This window comes from Mastigoproctus giganteus, chromosome 4 (genome assembly GCF_048544385.1).
Source record: "Mastigoproctus giganteus isolate SK-2022 chromosome 4, ASM4854438v1, whole genome shotgun sequence".
Classification (NCBI taxonomy): domain Eukaryota; kingdom Metazoa; phylum Arthropoda; class Arachnida; order Uropygi; family Thelyphonidae; genus Mastigoproctus; species Mastigoproctus giganteus.
Window position 1 is genome coordinate 150141062 of NC_143578.1, and position 20474 is coordinate 150161535.

Below are 20474 nucleotides of genomic sequence, written 5' to 3' on the forward strand. Positions count from 1 at the left end.
TCTGAATTATTACTGCAGTGTTGTCTAGGTGATCCTGCAATGCTTCTTTAACCAGTGACTCCATTATTTTCCCTGGAACAGAAGTTAAAATAATGGGTCTGTAATTATGCGGGTTACCCTTTGATCCTCCTTTGTGAACTGGAGATACATTTGAACATCGTCAGTCTGTGGGGACTTCCACTGAGTCCAAGGATGCTCTCATAATCATGGCTAAGGGTTTGCTTACTTCCTTTGCCACCTAATATTGGAGCCAGGATCTCTTAACATGATATTGCTGCAATTTATACCTACTTACCTACCCACCTAACCCTAGAGAACATTGCAGTTTGTGATATATGTGCATTTAATTCACTCTGTTACAGAATAGAATATTCCAAAATTCTGTTGCATTTGAACCATCCTTTTAATAATGTATATGTCTCCTTCCTTTTTAAGGAGATACAGAAAAATAAAAAATTAGATATTATAACTTATCCTTTGCAACTATAAAGAGCAATCTTATAATTAAATAATCTAGACTACAATCTGTAAGTTATTAACATAAAATAAAATTTTGAGATTTTTAGTTCTTTAATCTTTAGACTTAATGATGCTGCAATTAAGCATATGTCTGAAAAAAATAAATTGAAATATTAAATTATGTTCCTTACCACTAACAAAAAGGGACATATTAACACTGTCCTCCCCAACTTTATTGTATGCAACAATTTTGTATTTTCCTTCATCAGATGATTTAGATTTAAGAATACAAAAAGCCACTGTATTGCTGTTGCCATCTGTAACAACACTGTATCGACCTCCTTCATATAGTTCAGCAATGCCTTTAAAGAATTTAAACTGTGGAACAGGATTTCCTTCTACTTGAAATGTTAAATATGCATTGGAACCTACAAGAACAATTTTTAAGAATGGAAGATTTGCAATACACAAATTACAAAAAGAAAAAAATATATATATATTATGTGAAGTAGAATTCAAAACTTATAGTAATATAAAATAAACACAATGATAATCTAAATACTTACTTGCAGAGGGTAAACTGCAATTTTGTCCACTTAATGCATGAATTATATATGTTGCCAATTTAAATTAATCCCCATTCCTCAATTTTTAAATAAATTCAACATTTCTGATTGTTTTCATTAATTGGACAATGCATTGACAAAAACAATGGTATTTTAAAGTTTTTATTCTTTTAGCTTTCATTCTTCTAAGCAATTCACAGGATGGTAATGTGCTCTAAAAGAGCACGACATAAAGCATATTTTTTCTGGTAGAATATATTAGTATTAGTAGTGGGAAATGATGCAAGAAAGCAAGTTTATCAAGCATCAGCCAAAAAAAAAAAAAAACGTAGATACTTCACCCAACCATACCATTGAAAAAATTGTCTAGATCTTTCTTGAATTTATTCAAACCATCCACTTCCATAAGAACAGATTGAAGTTTGTTCCAACAACTAACCATCCACTGATTAAAGACAAACTTACACACAACTATCCTGCAACCATCCTTCCTCAACTTGAATTTATGTCCCCTCATGTGTGTGTTAGTTACAGAAACAGAAAGTATGCAATCAACATTTACCACACTCAATCCATTCAAATCCTTAAATGTCTCAATTAGATCTCTCTGCAGATGATTACTCTCCAGATGCTGCAATTTACAGAATTCAAACATTTTTGGTAAGAGTGCCCTTTTGTTCCCTTCACAAATCTGGTTGTCCTTCTATGAACCCATTCCAGCAGATCTACATTCTTCCTAAAGTGAGGCTATCTGACCTGTGCACAGTATGCAAGATGCAGCCTAACGATGGCCTTGTACAAGAGGATAATCACCTCCTTATCCCTGCTAGTAATAGACTTGCTTACCTTGTATATCATTGACAAAACTTATGAGCTGTCCTGGCAGCATGTCTGCACTGCTCAGAGAATTTTATATCTGACTGCACAATTATTCCCAGGCGCCTCCGTAGCCAGGTGGGAAGGAGCAGCAGTGCGTAGCACACGCTTCTTGATTAGACCGGGGTTCGAGCCCGTCACCACCAAATACGGAGGATGCGGAAAGGTCAGGGAATGACCACAGAATATCCCGGAGCAATATGGCCTTAGTTGCTAATGCTCCTAAAAACCAAATAGCAACAACAACAACAATTATTCCCCGAGGTCTTTTTTCATTTTCCAATTCCCTGAGTGTAGCGTCACACAGTTCATATGTTAATCTAAGAATACCACTATCCATATATGCAGTACCTTGTATTTGCCAATGTTATACTTCTAATACCATTTCTCAGCCCATCAACCTACTATTCCTAGATCTTGTTGCAGTAGCTCACCATTATTACTGTCATTAAGCACCCTGCCAACCTTTTTATCATCTACAAACTTAGACATTAAGCCTGATATACCTTCATCAATATCATTAATAAATATTGAAAATAACAAAGGACCCAGCATTAAACCCTGTGAGAGTCCAATAATAACATTAGTCCACAAAGAGCAGTGCCATTGAAAACCAATCTGTGTTCTTCTTACACTTAACCATTCCTTTATCCATAGCAGTAACTTGCCCTTAAGCGACTCCAAACAGCAGTCTTTTATGTTCAACAGTAGCAAAAGCCTTCCTGAAATCCAACTATATGATTCAAAATTATTTTTGCATCCAGTTTCTTGGTTACTGCATCATACTATCCAATCAGATTGGTCAGACAAGACCACTCCTTATCAAATCCATGCTGTGACTGCAGTACAATTGCAATCCTGTCTAGATGATCCTGCATTACTTCTTTAACCAGTAATTCCATTATTTTCCCAGGAACAGATGTTAAGCTTCAGGTCTGTAATTACTCATGCAGTCCGTAGGGACCTCCCACAAATCCAAGGATGATCTCATAATTAAGGGTTTGCTTGCTTCCTTTTCTGCCTCCCTTAATATAATTGGATAGATTCCATCCACCCAGATGCCCTTTTTACAACCATCCTCAACAATTGCTCCTCCACTTTCCTTTCAGTTATCACAAAGTCATTTAGCACCTCATTATAGTTTGGTAAACTTCTGGCCTAAAGAATCCCCTTCCCTAAAGAATAGCTAAATTGAATGCAGATGCAAAATTGCCTATTCAATTTGTCTGCATCCTGAGCAGGGTCATCAAGAGTTAACCCATTTGACATCAAGTGGCCCAATTTTATTCAATCCCTTCCTTCTACTATTAATATAGACATAGAAGTATTTGATGCTGTTCTTTGCCAGAGTCTTCTTGTAATCTATCTTGGCTTGAACTCCTTTGTGACTTGATGGAAGGCTAGTTTATATATACCATAGGCTTCTGTAGCAGCTAATAATTTATATGCATTCCATGATTTTTTTTATTCTGTGCCATGCATCTCAACTTTTCATCTGACATCCATTTAGGACGAAACCTTGAGGTGTATTTCTTTGTCAGTATGAAAGGCCTAGTAGCTTCTCTGATTACTTCCCTGAATGCTCCCCATTTTTGAATTTGCTATTGGTATATCATCAACTGGTTTCACTGTACAGAATTTAAAAACTCGCTGAGACCACTGCAGCCATCCTTACAAAAGCCTTTCCCTTTACCCTTACAGTAGTTATGTCTTAAATTAAATTCCATATTAGTACACTGTGATTGCTGCCACCCAGTGGGGCTTTTACCTGCAGATTCTTAATGCTTGTAGAATCACTGCTGATAACCAGATCAAGAGTTTGCTTAATCTTGTTGCCTCTCTAATGTGCTGCTGTAGAAAACAGTCATTTAAAATAATCTAAACAGGTCTTGTTATTGTGTGAATTACCAACCAACTTCCAGTCAACATTTGGAAAGTTAAAATCTCCTATTATAAGACATTCTGATTTACTGCTTCACTCTATTTTTCTGTATAGCTGTTTGGTAAACTCATCACAGTCATTAGGCCTACAACACACTCCTACTCTCAATTTTGTTTTCCCAGTGCTTATATCACACCAAACTAACTCAACACTGCACTTGTCAACAAAGTCAATGGGGTGCACTGTTTAGATTTAATATTCATCTTAACTAAGAGCATAAACCCTCCACCTCTCCAGTCCTGTCTGTCCTTCCTGTATACATTGTACTCCCCATATTCAAATTCAGCATCACTTATGTCTGAGTGACACCATGTCTACTATGTCCAGACATAGTATCCCTACTATGTCTGCATTTCATGACTTAATCAGCACTTCAAATTCATTGAATTTATTTACTATGCTCCTGTCTTTAGTGTACATGTATATGCAAGTATACATGCACATGTTCTTACTCTTAGTTATCCTAACACATGTATTTATACATTCCATGATGACCAGCAGGGCTTGAAATCTCTGATACTTTGCTTTCCAGTTTGCTGCATGTTCAAAATGAGGCAGAAGCAGTGGAAGAATCACTTTCACCTTTGCCTGTGGCTGCAGTTAGTCTGTGTATCCTCCACAAGCTAGCAGTTATCCAATACACATATCACTGACTGGATAGCATCAGCAAATATTCTTGCACCCCTTGTATTGAAGAGCAGATAGAGGGCCAGTCTAGTTAGTTGAGTGATTTTTGTGCTGTCATTTGGTCTCTAAAACAGTGGTTTATCGGAACCTGCCAAACTATCAATATAATTCATCAGTAGTCCAGAGAAGCTAATAAGATATTTTTGGATACAAGCTCTAGAGATAAGTATTTTTAATTTATCTTCTATATGCATAAGCTATACTCATTGTGTTGCTTCGATTAATGCATGCCATCACAACCCAGGCAAAGATAAGGTGATCACTGACCATTGGTCTATTTGATTGCCTATGGGCTTTCTAATCTTCCTAGACCATTGTTGTCCTCATGCTATAAATGATTTTTTCCCTGCTACCCCCTAGCTTTTGTCTTCTTTCTAATCTTCAGGAGACACAGCTAAAGCGAAAGCTGACCTAGTTTGCCCAGGAGAAAACTATAAAACTTTCTTTCTTGACCTAAATATATCTCCACACAAGATGCATTGCCTAAAGCTAAAGATCAACAAGTGTGACACGTCATTTTGCTTGTTGCAGTCAGTAACAAAATAAAGTGAAATCTGCCTGCTAATCCATACAAAATAAAGTGCCTGCTAATCCATACTTGTCCAATCTCTCAAACTGACAACCTACATCATGTCATGCAATGAGGCAGAAAATGAGGAAATGACATTGATTGCCCTCTAACAAGAGCCTGGATTGACTTTGCACAAGATGAATGTGTGGATGACCATGGAGAAACTAGGCCTGCCTTTGCCTGCAAGAAACGCAATAGGAAACCTGCAGCCAAAGCAGACAGAGAGATCCTATGCTACCATTAGAGAATAGCAACTCTTCGGATATGACAGCCATATTAAATACCAAACAAGCTAACCAATACAATTGTGACTCTGAACATATGCATGCAGGAACAGCAACCGACAAAGCCCTCTCCCTAAGACTAGGCTTGGAAACTCTCATGGCCAAGCCAAGCAACTGGATTATGTCCGCGACTTACAGAAAAATAATACAGATATGGAACCAACGGAACGGATCCCTTTTGACTTTCATGTCAACAAAGCCAAAGTGGAAATACCATGAAGGGTGGGGAAACGAAATGCTACAGTGCACCCACTCTTATGCAGATGCACCAAGGAATCCTTCGAAGAAGAATAATGAAGCACACAGACTCACCCAGAGAAAGAAAACACTGATAAAGGTGCAATCTCATTTTATTAAAACCAACAGAAGACAACCCCATGGATTTGAGTGAAGCCATCAAGACAGCCATTGTACAAAAACTAGCAAGCAACTTAAATAACAATCTTATCAAATCAATAAGAAAAACCAGGAATATAGGAGTAATAATCGAGATGGCAACGTGACATGAAGTCCAAAAATTTCCACCATCAGACTCACAGCTGAGGCCACCAAAAAGAAAGGAACAGCAATTCTTGTTGTGGATTGGTTTGGTTTGGTTTTGTTTTGTTTTTTTTATGGCATAAAAACAACAAGGTCATATTGCACCATGACAGATTTTAAAATTCAAAAAAGATTAGTGTGGTAACCTTTAAAAAGGTGATGAGGTATTGACGAGGTGAAATTTTGACGAGGTAACCTTTAAAAAGGTTACCTCGTCAAAATTTCATATATATATATATACTTTTTGGAAAATTAAATGCACAGGGCATAATCCTTATGGGTTTTGATAATTAACTATATAGTATTGGTGTAAATACACCATAGTTAACCCATATATTTGAACTATGTATGTAGCATAGAGGGCATCATTTTAATTGTATCTCATAATGTGGTTGTCTTCACAACGAGATAGCTGCTATTGCATTACTTCAAATAAATAACGCTTCTCTAGTAGAGAAGACTACTGTTATTTATTTTCAGCGGTACCACCACCCAGACGATCGTTTTGACATCAGTGGGCGGGCAGGTACCCAGGTAATACCTGGGTACCTGCCCCCGTTATTTATTTGTATAGAGAGAAGCGTTATTTATTTGAAGTAATGCAATAGCAGCTATCTCGTTGTGAAGGCAACCACATTATGAGATACAATTAAAATGATGCCCTCTACTCTACATACATAGTTCAAATATATGGGTTAACTATGGTGTATTTACACCGATACTATATACAGTAAACCCCCGCTATTCGCGGTATCTGTATTCGCAATCGCCGATTTAATATAAAATGAAACCTAAAAAAATGTGAATTTTAAAGTGCCATGAATATTTTCCGCCATAAAAAAACATGGGCGTGGCTAAAATTATCTTTCCCGGTCAAAACAGCGTTCAGTGGGTGGGGTGAGGGGTGACAAAATTGCGAGCGTGGATGTTTCTCGCTAATCCTTGTTCAGTATGTGTTATGCGCTTGTCATGGAAGGTTTGGTCGTTTGCTTTTAATTTATATGCTTATAAATTGAATAAATTTATCAATTTATAAATTGATATGCTTACAAAAGTGATAAATCTACCGTTTTGCAGTGTAAAACAGACTTTTTCGAGTGTGTTAACGGAAGAAAGTGCCTTTATTGTGGACAAGTTCTTTTTTACCCGTACAAAAATATGGCTACGAATAACAAGGGAAATGTGAAAATATCAAAGAAGGTGATGACATTAGCGAATAAAATTGAGTTATTAGACAAAATTTCTAATGGTGAAAGTGTTTCCTCAGTGGCAAAACATAAAATCAATGAGTCAACGGTATGATCAATCAAAAAATCGGAAGAAAAAATCCGCCGTAGTGGCTATGAAAACGCACTAATTGCTTCAAAAATTTGCTCTAACTCCTGATGTTAAATTAGAAAAAACGGAAAAAGCTTTAAATCTGTGGATAGAAGACCGAACTCAAAATAAAATTCAGTTAAGTTCGCTCATCATTCGTGAAAAGGCAAAACTCCTTTATCAACACTTTAGCGAAAGTTTTTCATAAGTTTTTTTTGCAAGCAAAGGCGCTGGTTTGAAAGATTTGTTTGAAATTTCTAATAAATATTACATTTAATATTAAATTGTTTCTTATTTTCATTTCGATGCCATATGCTTGCAATTCACTATGTACTGTCTATGTACATAGTCATATTATGAAGGTACATATAATACATATATAAACAAAATTTTAGACTAGTTTTTCTTATATATTTCATATTTTGGAACGGAACCCCTTTATTACTATGGGAGCCATAACTCAGTATTCGCGTTTTCGGTATTCACGATTTCTCAGGAATGTAACCCTCGCGAATAGCGGAGGTTTACTGTAGTTATATATATGTACATATCAATAAATAAAAATCAGTATATGAGTAAAAATAAACTGAATATTTCATATAAGTGTATATATTAATCTCTTTTAAAAATTTAAAAACTGCTGACATGTGGTCATTGTCGCTTAAAATCTGACTGAGTGTATCTGCCTCAGTTAGAGGGGTAAAAGCATTAAAATGAGTATTTCTAAAACTGGGACAGTCAGATATAATATGTTTTACAGTTAAAATGGTGTCACATTGCTCGCACATAGGAAGGTCATCAGCCCTCAGCAGAAAGGAGTGTGTCAGATGACTGTATCCTATGCGGAGCCGAGATATAAAAACTTCCTCTTTACGGACTAGCCTGCCAATGTTCAATTACAGGCTTAATTTCATATAACTTGTTTGCAATCTGCCCATGCTGTGAGTGTTGCCATTGGGGGGGGGGGGGGGAAAGAGTTCTTAAAATGGCCCTGATCATACATTTTTTTAGTGGGTGGTTTGTATATGATCCAAGGCTAGCTCAACTGCTTGCAGCTCTGCAGTGAATACACTGCATTCATGGAAGATCTGCTCAGATATTGTATCTTTTCTTCGACATCAACAAAAATTGCACACTTGAAGTGGCTGAGGAAATCTATTGTAGAAACCTCCAAGATGAAAGTGAATTTACCAGTATTGAAGATACAGTACAACCAAAGTATCAGACCGAAGGAAAATCCCACAGAATGTAAAATGAGTCATTGCCCTCTCAGCACAAGCTTGGCAAATAATTAAGAAGCAGGACAGGGTGTACCTCATTTGGGCCAGCCACAGGTTCAAAGAACACTGCCGTCCCAAAGTGCTTTTGCTGTTGCAGATTCGGCCATACTACACACACACACATGTACACCTGCCAATTCAATGTGTGGACACTATACCCAGAAAGGGCATAGCTTTAACATCTGCCCTAACAAAGCTGAGGAAAGGGTATGTGCCAACTGCAAAACTAGCAAAAATGGATTACAAGCATTCAATAATGGGTAACAAGTGCCTGGTTTATCTAAAAGCAAGAAGCACACAACAACAAAGAATTGACTATGGCCCCAAATGGCACCTCTGTAGCCAGGTGGGCAGGAGCGGCAGTGCATAGCACATGCTTCTTGATTAGACCGGGGTTCAAGCCAGTGACCACCAAATACGGAGGATGCGGAAAGGTCAGGGAATGACCACCGCATATCTCCTCGGAGCAATATGGCCTTAGTTGCTAATGCTCCTAAAAATCAAATAACAACAACACAATGGCCCCAAATAACACATAATTGTACAGTCGTGAAATTTATGCAGGAAATGCCCAGGGAGTGTATGCAATCGTATCAAATAAGAATAACAGCCAACAAAGACAATATAGACATCCTGCTCATCCAAAAGCCGTATATAAAAGTAAGAAAAGTCAGGGGAAAAGAAAAGTCACTTATGTAAAATTATACAGTCAGACGAGGGCACCCCCTGGGCGGCTATCACTGTTAGGAACCCACACAACTGTCACCAAAATCCACACACTTTGCACCCCCCACCCCCCCGAGTGGTGTGTGCCAAGCTTTTAAGGCCAATGGGTTGTTGTTATGGAGATTTGATTGCGCATAAGCTGCTATGACTATAATGCAATGCCCCTAGTCATTTAGAATATAAGAAAGGAAAATTTTTTGTAAAATCACAAATGATAAAAAGTCCAGTTTTCTTGAGGTAGATGAAACATTCAGAAATTTTTTTGTCACCAATGAGCTTCTCTAAAGCAGCGTTTGTCAAACTGTGTTCCGTGAGATGTGAACAAGTGTTCTGCAAAAAATCGTAATTAATAATTAAAAATAATAATAATAAAATGAATAAATTTTGCATATTTGTAGCATTACACCACTTTTGTATCATTATAATATTTAACATAATTTTTTTTTCAGTTATTAATATACTGGCATAGACTAATAATCAAATAGAAAGTGGAACACTATTTTGGCAGGCTTTGCATAGAAAAGCAGCAATGTGGTGATCTAGTATGCCATTCGTATGCGATTTAGCCTGGAGTAGACGGGTTGAAGGAGAGGAGGAAGCAAACTGATATCATAACTAAACTCACTTCTTTAAATAAATTTTTTTTTGATAATTATTAGTATTTCGAAATAGTATTATTAAAATATGTGACCATGGATTGGTGGTCGAAAAAAGGAACTTTAAAATGAGAAGCAAAGTACTTCTAGTAGTGCAACTGTGGTCAATGAAAACGAACACAATATTGTCACACTTCAAAGTGAGAATGAACAATCACAGCCTTTTGTTCCTGAAAAAAATCTGAAGTGAAAAAACAGGAACCAACTAATAAAAGACCAAAATCAAAGTATGATGACAGTTATTTGAATTTAGGTTTTACATGTGTTGGAAATAAAGATGCTCCTAATGCACGGTGCATCGTATGTAATAAAATATTAGCAACAGTTCTTTGGCTCCTGCTAAACTTGTGTTTCGTAAGAGTTCCATGAGTATGCTGTGAGATGAAAAGTGTTCCGTGACTAAAGAAGTTTGATAAATACTGCTCTAAAGTAATTGGTTTATCAAGATTTACCAGTGATAGTAGGGTAGAAGTTCTGTCTTGTCTATAGTAGAGGTACTCAATGAGAATGTGTTTAACAGTCAGATTTATATAACAACGTGGATACTGTGGTGGATCATCTCCTGTGAGTAAATAAAGGTAGGTCAGATGAGTGTGACCTATACTTGCCCTTGAAAGGACTATATTTCTTCTCGTCTCGATGTACGGAAACTGGAGCATCAAATTTTGGGATCCTGTTTAAACTGCAATAGTTTATTATTAGTTTGAGAGTGCCAGATTGTTGTCTATTCTGATAGGCATGCAGCATGAATGATTTGTGCATAGCCTGATGCTGGAACAGGGATATTCATCTAAGGTGGTTGGATTTTTTGCAGCTTTGTCAGCAAGTTCACTGCCCAAAATACCAGAATGTGCTGGAATCCAACAGAATGTGACTAGTTGGTGGCATTTTTCAATATGTAGTAACAAGTTTCTAATTTCATCAAGAACAGAGTGAACTTTATCTGAAGAATTACATAATGCTAAGATTGAGCTGAGGGAATCAGTGTAAATAACAGATTTTAAAGAACAGTCAGAACAGAGATTTCTAGAGCTAATTTAATTGCATATAATTCAGCTGAGGAGATACTGAAATCAGATGGAAGGGATGCTGAAATGGTCGTATTCGGAAACACTGTGGCTGCTCCAACATTTGAATTAGATTTAGAGCCATCTGTGTATATTGGAGAAAAATCAATATATCTTTGAGTGTGAACAGCATGAAGTTGTCTGACTTTTGAAGCTTGCAAAATATTCTTTCCCCATCGACAGAGATCAATGGGAAAAGAATCCTATACCTCCTCCTCCTGTACCGGCCTGTGACACTTGTCACAGATCGGTATAGGAGGAGGAACCCACGGTTGTTGAGTACAAGTTGCTATCTGTTGTACAGAATGGATGGAAGCATTCCAAACCTGCATCAGTTCAAGAAAGCAAAAGACCAGCTGGTTTTACTATGCTAGGTTTATTTCTGTAGAAGTTTTCTAATGGTGGATTGAAAAGGCATGACTGAATGGGATGCAAGGCACAACTTTGTACCTTGACAGCATATTTTAGCAATAGTGATTTCCTACATAAAGATAGTGGGGGCTCATGAGCATCAATGTAAAGGCTATGTGCTGGCGATGTTCTGAATGCGCCAAGTACAATCCTCAGTGCACTATGTTGAACTGGATCAAGCCAGCGTAATGCACTTATTCTGGCAGAATCATAGATGAGAGCTCCATAATCAAGATGGGATCTGATTAATGCCCAGTACACTCAAAGTAGGGAGTTTCAATCTGCACCCCACGTCAGGGCAGATATTGCTCTAAGTATGTTTATCTTTTTTTTTTAACTATATAATATTGGTGTAAATACACCATAGTTTACCGATAAGTTTAACTACATAAGTAGTGTAAAGGCATCGTTTGATTTAACTGATATTGTGGCTACTTTCACAACGAGATACCAGGTATTGCACTACTTCGAATAAACAACGCTTCTCTAATAGAGGAGACTACTCTTATTTAGTCTTAGTGGGCACCACCACCACCACCCAGACGGCAACATTTCAGAGCTTGTTGGCTAACTCATCAAACGATGCCTTTACACTACTTATGTAGTTAAACTTATGGGTAAACTATAGTGTATTTACCCCACTATTATATAGTTAAATTCAACCCATAACATATTATGCCTTGTGCATTTAGTCTTAAAAATATTATTATTACTTACACTATTTGGTATCCCTCATATTGTGGAATTAACTTCACAACCATGGTGGCATGTTTACATTACCAGGGTACCTGCCAACCCACTGATGATTGAACCAACAAGCTCCGAAATGGTGCTGTCTGGGTGGTGGTGCCCACTGGCAATAAATAGCAGTAGTCACCTCTATTAGAGAAGCGTTGTTTATTCGAAGTAGTGCAATACCTGGTATCTCTTTGTGAAGGTAGCCACAATATGAGATAAAATCAAATGATGCCTTTACACTACTTATGTAGTTAAACTTATGGGTAAACTATGATGTATTTACAGCAAAATTATATAGTTAAATTCAACCCATAACATATTATGCCTTGCGCATTTAGTCTTCAAAAGTTTATCTTTTTTAGACAGGCAGTATATACTTTTTTAATATGATCTAAGAAATATAGCTTGTTGTCCATAACTAATCCTAGAAATCTGATATTAGTAGTGACTGGGATGAAGACATTGTAAATTTGAAGTTCAGGATCCGGATGAAACATGTGTTGTCTACAAAAGTGGATAGCAACTGCTTTAAGCTGTGAAAGTTGATGAACTGTTGATGCCAGACCATTGATTTATTTTAATTAGTGAGACCTGCAGCTTTCATTCAATAGATTTCATGTTTTGGGAATGAAAGGAGATGGAAATGTAATATGCATAAAGGTATCTATAGTATTTGGAAGTTTAGTGATAGAATCTATTCTAAGAGCAAAAAGAGTGGCACTCAGTACTGATCCCTGTGGAACACCTTCCTGAATGAAAATTGCAAAGAGGGCATGTTGGTATCGCACTTGGAACGATCTGGTATGAAGAAAATTCTTCACAAATATAGGAAGTTATTCCTATATTCCTATATTTGGAAGTTATTCCTATATAGGAAGCATGACCTGTTTTGACGAAAGCCACATTGACTATGGCTCATTAACTATTCGAACTCAATGATCCAGATGAGCTACTGTGGACAATATTTTCTAGGACTTTGCTGAGGCAGTTTGAGAGGGATATTGGTCTATAGCTATGGAGATTGGTTGGATCTTTACCAGGCTTTAGGAATTTCAAAACGGTAGAATGATGTCAAGAAGCTGGTTAAACATTTTCTAGAAACATTTGGTTGTAAAAGACCAGGAGAAAGTGCAAAGTTTTGTCATCAAGATGTTGTAGCATGGCATAATAGATGTCATCTGGTACAGCAGCACCATTGTGAGCTGTTCCAATGGCACGCAACAGTTCAGAATATTGCAGAGGTTTGTTATATGGCAGGAGGGCAGTTTGAAAGTAATAGACGCTGTTCTGTTTTTAATTCTTTGGAATGATGGAATATGCTGAGACTTCGGCAAAAGTGTTGCCCAAAGCATTTGCAATATTTAAAGGGCTAGATGCATCTCACCCATTCCAGGAAAGGAATGGAAAAGGTATGGTAGGAAACTTAACAGAAAGCTGTCTAATTTTTTTCCATATTATTTTGGTGTCAGTGTTTTTGTTAATGCTTGATGCAAAACAGTTCCAGGATTCTTTCTTGGCTTCCCTTTGTATGAAACGTGCCTTTGCCCTTAATTTCTTATAATTTACCAGATTGGCTGTGGTTTGATATCGTTGAAACAAATTCCAGGCTTTATTTTTTGTTTTTTTTTTGCTTTTGTGCATTCCTTGTTCCACCAATAATTATAATGCTTTCGGCCTGTGGGATTAGATAGCGGTATTGTGTCTTTAGCCACATTTAGGAGTGCAACATGATGTATTCTGTCACATCATCAATAGGCTGGAGACGGATTTTTTTCTCATTAAAAGATATTTTAATGGAATTTTTCCCAGTTTGCTTGGACAAATTTCCATTTTCTGCAGGGTTCAGCTAGAGGAGTCAGTGCTATTAATATGTTGCATACAATTGATCGCTGCCCATAAGATCATTAATAACATACCACTCTATGGTCAGAACCAGTACCGGAGAACAAATTGAGAGATCTATTGCTAAGGTGTGTCCAGTTGGGAGCTGTACGTGCATGGGTGCACCGGTATTAAGTATGGTGAGATTTAGTGCCTCTAAAAAGCTTTCAATTAATCGACGCCATCTATCTAATTTAGTAGCACCCCACAAGGGGTGGTGCCCATTAAAGTCTCCTAATATACAGAGAGGTGGAGGTATCTGTATGAAAAGGTGTTCAAGATCTTTTAAAGAGTAAGTATGGTTTGGCGGTAGGTAGATGGAGACGAGTGTTATTTCAATATGGGGAGTTATACGAACAGCAATAGCTCCTATTTCCATTTGAAGTGGTATATGTATAGTTGGGATCTTTTAATTTACTAGGACTGCCACACCACCATAGGCAGCATTAGCTGTATTTCGATCTCTTCGATAAAGGCAATAGTTCTTTATCAAAGGAGAAATTTGCGAGGTTAGATAGGCTTCCTGAAGACAAAGGGCAACTAGAGAATAACGATTAATTAGATCTTGGAGGTCATCTGTATTGCAATGAAAGCCTTCGTAGTTCCATTGTAAAATACAAGCATAGTCTAGACACTTCCATAGCTTGAGGCTTATGCCCTAAATGCTTTAGAGTCAAAATAAAAGCATTATTTGTGTTTAGTTGATGGAGCTGATTCTAACTGTGTTTTGAAGGTGACTGGTTTATGACATTCCAATTTTTGTTTGTCTTTTATTAGAAAATTGGCCAATCAGTGTCCATTTCTTCTTCTACAGCATGGATTTCTAAAATAGGATCTTCCTGTATAGATGTCCCATCTGTGTACATGTTTAGTCTTGAATATTTTTAACAGAATTTGAGTTTGTCTACTAGATGTGGTAGCAATCACTGCAGGAGGAGGAGATGACACTCGTATTGTCAGAGGGGTATTATTTGCTTGGTCTGTGGTCTTGGATTGTTGCTTGCGTACAGTGCATTGTAGCTCAGAGAGGATATTTCTAGCCTAATCTAATTTTCTAGCCCAATCATAATTTTTATGGGATGCATAAAAATTATCAGGTGACACAGAAGCCTATATCAGATATAAGCTTGTCCGTAATTAAGTCACAAAGGAGGTTAGGCAGGTGAAAGCAGATTACGAGAAATCCTTGGCAAAAGATGCAAAGAAAAACAGCAAAGAGTTCATTATTTATATAAACTCTAGAAGGAAAGGGATGAATCAGATTGGAACACGGAACATAGATCGCATGACTATTGCTGATCATGCTCAGGTAGCTGATAAACCGAATCAGTATTTTGCATCTACATTCATATATGAGGATTTATTCAATGAGGGAAATTCCAGAAGTTTATCAAACTCTAACAGGGAGCTAAGTGATTTTGTAATAACTGAGAGCAAAGTGGAGGAGAAATTGTTGAAGTTAAACATTAGGAAAGCACCTGCGGTGGACAGGATCTATGCAGTGATATTAAAGGAGGCAGCAAAGGAAGTAAGCAAACCCTTAGCATAATTATGACAGCTTCCTTGGACTCAGGGGAGGTTCCAATGGACTGGAGGAGTGCAAATGTATCACCAATTTACAAAGGAGTTCAAAAGGTGACACAAATAACTATAGACCTGTTAGTTTAACTTGTGTTCCGGAGAAAATAATGGAGTCACTGGTTAAACAAGCATTGCAGGATCATCCAGACAAGACTGCAGTAATAGTTAAGGCACAGTATGGGTTCATTAAAGGGAGGTCTAGTCTGACCAATATGATTGGATACTACGATATGGTCACAAAGGAACTGAATGTCAAAAATAATTTTGATATCATATACTTGGATTTCAGGAAAGCTTTTGATACTGTTGCACAAATTGGAGAGGTATGGCCTTAAGGGTAAGTTGCTAAGATGGATAAAGGGATGGTTGCATGGGAGACAACAGAGAGTGGTAATCAATGGACTCTGCTCTTCATGGATGAATGTTATTAGTGGAGTTCCCCAGAGTTCGGTGCTGGACCCATTTTTGTTTTGTATATTCATCTGTCATATTGATGAAGGTATATCAGGATTAATGTCCAAGTTTTCAGATGATACAAAGGTTGGCAGGGTTGTTAATGACAGTAAAGACAGTATGCTACTCCAACTGGATCTAGATAAGTTGGGCAAATGGGCTGCGAAGTGGCAACTGAAGTTTAACATTGACAAATGCAAAGTACTGCATATGGGTAGCAATCACCGAAGAGAAACGTACCAACTGTGTTGTACTACACTCAGGGAAGTGGAAAGTGAAAAAGACCTGGGGGTAATTGTGCAGTGAAATATGAAGTTTGCTGAGCAGTGCAAACCAGCTGTCAGGGCATTTCATGGAGTCTTGTCAATGATATATAGGAATTTTTCTAGCAAGGACAGTGAGGTGATTATCCCATTGTACAAGGCAATGGTCAGGCCACACCAAGAGTACTGTGTACAGGTCTGTAGGCCTCATTTCAGAAATGATGTAGAGTTGCTAGAACGAGTACAAAGGGCAACAATGTTGGTGAGGGGAACAAAGGGGTGCTCTTACCAAGAAAGGCTTAAGTTCTGCATATTGCAGTACTTGGAGAGTAGGCACCTACGAGGTGATCTGATTGAGGTGTACAAGGCCTTGAATGGGTTGAGCAAGCTGAATGTTGATGGGATTCTTCCACTTGCTCAGATTAAGAACCTAAGGGGGCATAGACTCAAATTGAGAAAAGACAGTTGTAGAATAGATGTTCGGAAATTTGCCTTTAGCCAGCAGATGGTTGATTGGTGGAACAGACTTCATCTTTTGCTGTGGAAGTTGATAGCTTAATAAATTTAAGGCTGAGCTGGACAGACATTTGCAATGAATGGAGGGGTGAAATAGAGGTTTATTTTTTTTTTTTTGGCTGATGTTGCATAAACTTTCTTTCTTGCATCATTTGTCTCTACTAATGCTAGTTTTCTTTCTTCTTGATAACTGTCTTTGTTCTCAACCTTTTATTTTACTATTTTTTTTCTTGGTTTTCCACTTTTCACATGTCTTGGAATATGCAGGATGGTCGCCTTTGTAATTTGAACATGTCATTTTTGTAGCTGTACAGTCATTTTGTATGTGGTCTGAGGACTCACAGTTGGGGCAGACAGGAATTCCTCTACATACAGTTTGAGACTGGCCATACTTTTGGCATTTATAGCATCTTAAAGGGTTGGGAATATAGGGGCGAATGTGACAAAATAAATAACCTGCTTTTATAGAGTAGGGTAAGTTTGGGGTATTGAAGGTAAGAATAATATTTCTGGTAGGTGCCAGTTGATTATCTTTTTTAATCATTATTCTTTTTGCTTCAGTTACGTTCTGTCCCTGCAGTTCTTGGGTTATTTCTTCCTCAGTGACATTTAATAAATCCCAACTAGATATGACATCCTTAGATGAATTTAGGGTTGCGTGAGGAGATATTTTTACAGGAATTCCAGCAAAGCCTGTTAATTGTAAAAGCTTTTCAGAATGTCTTTGTTTCGTGGTTTCTATAAGTAAGTCACCTGATTGCAGTTTCTTCACCATCTTGGTAGATCCTGAAATACCCTCCAGATGTTTCTGTATGACAATGGGAGACAATTTACTCATAGACTGACTACTTAAAGAGTGTATGATTAAGAACAATGGGTAGGGGTGCTCCATCCTATCAGTCTTTTGTCTCTTTGGGTTATTGTTTTCCATGTCTACATGGTCTTTATTTGCCATGTTCGCTCCTTTTAGCCCTTGGCAAGAGGACTTATCTGCCAAGGTTTCCGGCCCCACCGCGGGGAGGCAGGAGCAGTGCCATTAGGAGGCCAAGTGGTTAAAGTGTTAGTTCGTTAGTGAACTAGAACTGTATGGATAAATAAAGAAAGGTGGGTTTCCTTTCTGTGTTCTAACTTGTGGCTTTTCCAGTATAGAACGGTATGAAAAATAAGATTACTAAGAGAAAAGTAGGAACTTAGAAATAACTTTAGTTGCTTTTGAAGAGATCACAGGAATATCGCTTCACCTCGAATTTGCTTGGCATTCAGGGCCAAGGCCAATGGGATTACTCCACATCATCTCATTGCATGTTGCCCAGGTTAGAACACAGCCCCTGCCATCAGGTATTGGTATTGTTATTTGTGGTGCAAGGGCAACAAGGGCCATATTGCACCTATCAGCAAGATGCAGGTCAGACATGATGACTGTAAGGACAGTCAGAGATGATTATATAGCTGTATCTGTTTTAGAAAGCAGAAAAATTATGGCAGATTTGCATCGTTCACTATGATATGATGAAGTGTTAAAAGTTCTTCAATATTTCACAGAAAACTGAATGAGGCTTTTCAGGCATGGGTGTATAGTGTGCAATCAACGAGAATGTGCTTGATTGAGAGTAGAGAGTTGCAGTGTGTACATTACAGTGGATTGTTTCCTGTGAGAATATAAAGATGGGTGAGGTGACTGTGACCGATTCTTAGTCTGGATAGGATGACTTCTTCCTTTCTGTTTACATGAAAACTGGGAGCCCATAACTGTGGTTCAGATTTTATTTGAAGGAGCTTGTTATTCAGTTGAGCTTGCCATAGAAGTGTCTATTGTTCCTTACATATATCCTGCCATCAGGTATTTACAAGCAATCCACGTCAAGTGTCATTCTGCAATGTGGCATAGCAACTCAGAAGACTGTCCAGGAAACTAACGGCTGGCAACTCAAGGATTTCCTCGCTACATCCTCTCTTATAATTCTTAAGAGGTCCAACTTCAATAACATCCTAGGGGAGTCCAGAATTGACATCTCAGCAGCCACAATATCCATCGCTACTAATATCACCGAATGGCAAGCCCATGGGCTCGGACAACTTCCAACCATAGTAACTACTTTTAACCTTTAATGCTCAACAGAAGCAGCACCTCCTTCTTGAAACAATATCATCCCTTATGCAGTTAACAAAGCAGACTGGAACCATGAATTCTACAATTCAAGCTTCACTTCAAATTCCTAGAAACACCTATCTCACCAACCTCAACCACAACCAGCATCAGAGAAAAATAACATCAATCATAAACAATGACTGAATCAAAAAGAAAAACCCATGCAACAATTGGAATATCTCTGCCATCAGGTTCATGCAGCATGGAAATGGAATGTCCTATCTGGCCTCTCCATGAAATAGATATTATGCTCTGTATAATAGCTATCGGAGGCTAAGAAACAACTACACTACACTAATTAGAGCCAAGAAGAAACAGTCATGGGAGCACCTGGTCACTATGACTGGAAACAACACCCCCTGGGGAGCATGTATCACATTGTTAAAAACAAGCTCCACAGAGGCAAGTCATCTCCTCTACACTCACCCTGCAGAGCACTACAATTCTCACATGGGAATAGTCAGTGAACAACACCCTCGACACCCTGTTCCTGCTAAACACAGATTCTCAATCCAACCAACAACAAAAAATCTGCACAGAAAATGCCTCCTACAACATCATTTCAATAGAAGAGCTTTTTGACTCAGATGAACTAAAACTTGCCATTGGCAAAACAAAAAACAGCCCAGGATTAGCCTTCATTGAAGGCAGAAGTAATTAAGAAGCTTGTATAAACACAATCAAATCTCCTCCTCTGTCTGTACAACCATTGCTTGGAAGCCGGACTTTTCCTGGATAACCAGAAAGAGGCCAATCTACACCTCACCTCATCTTGAAAAACCGACTAAGTCACCAGAGCAGCCAGGGTCATACAGACCCATAGCACTCCTTCCCGTTTTAGGCAAAATATTTGAAGTCTTCTAATATCCTGATTGGAAAAACACTATGACATTGCAAATCTCTAATCCCAAAACTTTTGGGCAGGCTGTTTGGCGGAAGATGCCCTTCGACTGGACTCTGTGACTCTTGGACTCTGTCACAAACTCGGCCACAAAATACTTCTTAGTAACATCAGTAGATTTCGTTGGGGGCATTTGACCTACTCTGGTAGCGTAGTATACTTTGGAGAGTCCAAGAAGCTAGTATTCCAGCAAATCTTTGGTCCTTGAGAGTGCCACAGACATTCTCTCAGAGATACCATTCTGTGCTTACTACCAAGGAGTCTAAAATGCTGATGGAACTGATATTTGGGTGACACTCAAGTCATGTGGACCTAATTACATCAAAGTGTGATTGGTCTGTGATAGCCAACTCCTCTGCTTGCACCTTCACTTGACTGTTATTAGCCCTAGGTATAACCCCCAAGTGCAAGTTCTTAAATATGGCACCTAGCACACTGTGGATGAGCCCTCACCCTCTGCATACCAACATAAGCAGGAGTTGAGGTGTGGCATCCACACTGCATGAAGGAATGCCACCCCCTCTGTGTTACCAGGCAATGGTAGGTGGTAAATGACTCTCATCAACTGGTGCAATACCACCACTTTGCTTATTGTAGCCTTGAAGTGGTG

General features: G+C 38.2%; 1 protein-coding gene across 1 annotated transcript in view; it reads right to left on the reverse strand.

Moving 5' to 3' along the window:
* The window catches only part of LOC150087120 (twitchin-like), a 3511780-nt gene that overhangs the window by 2790285 nt on the left and 701021 nt on the right, over nucleotides 1-20474 (reverse strand). Inside the window, 1 exon segment of the mRNA XM_090372971.1 lies at nucleotides 651-887. Coding sequence (XP_090229097.1) covers nucleotides 651-887 — 237 coding nt within the window.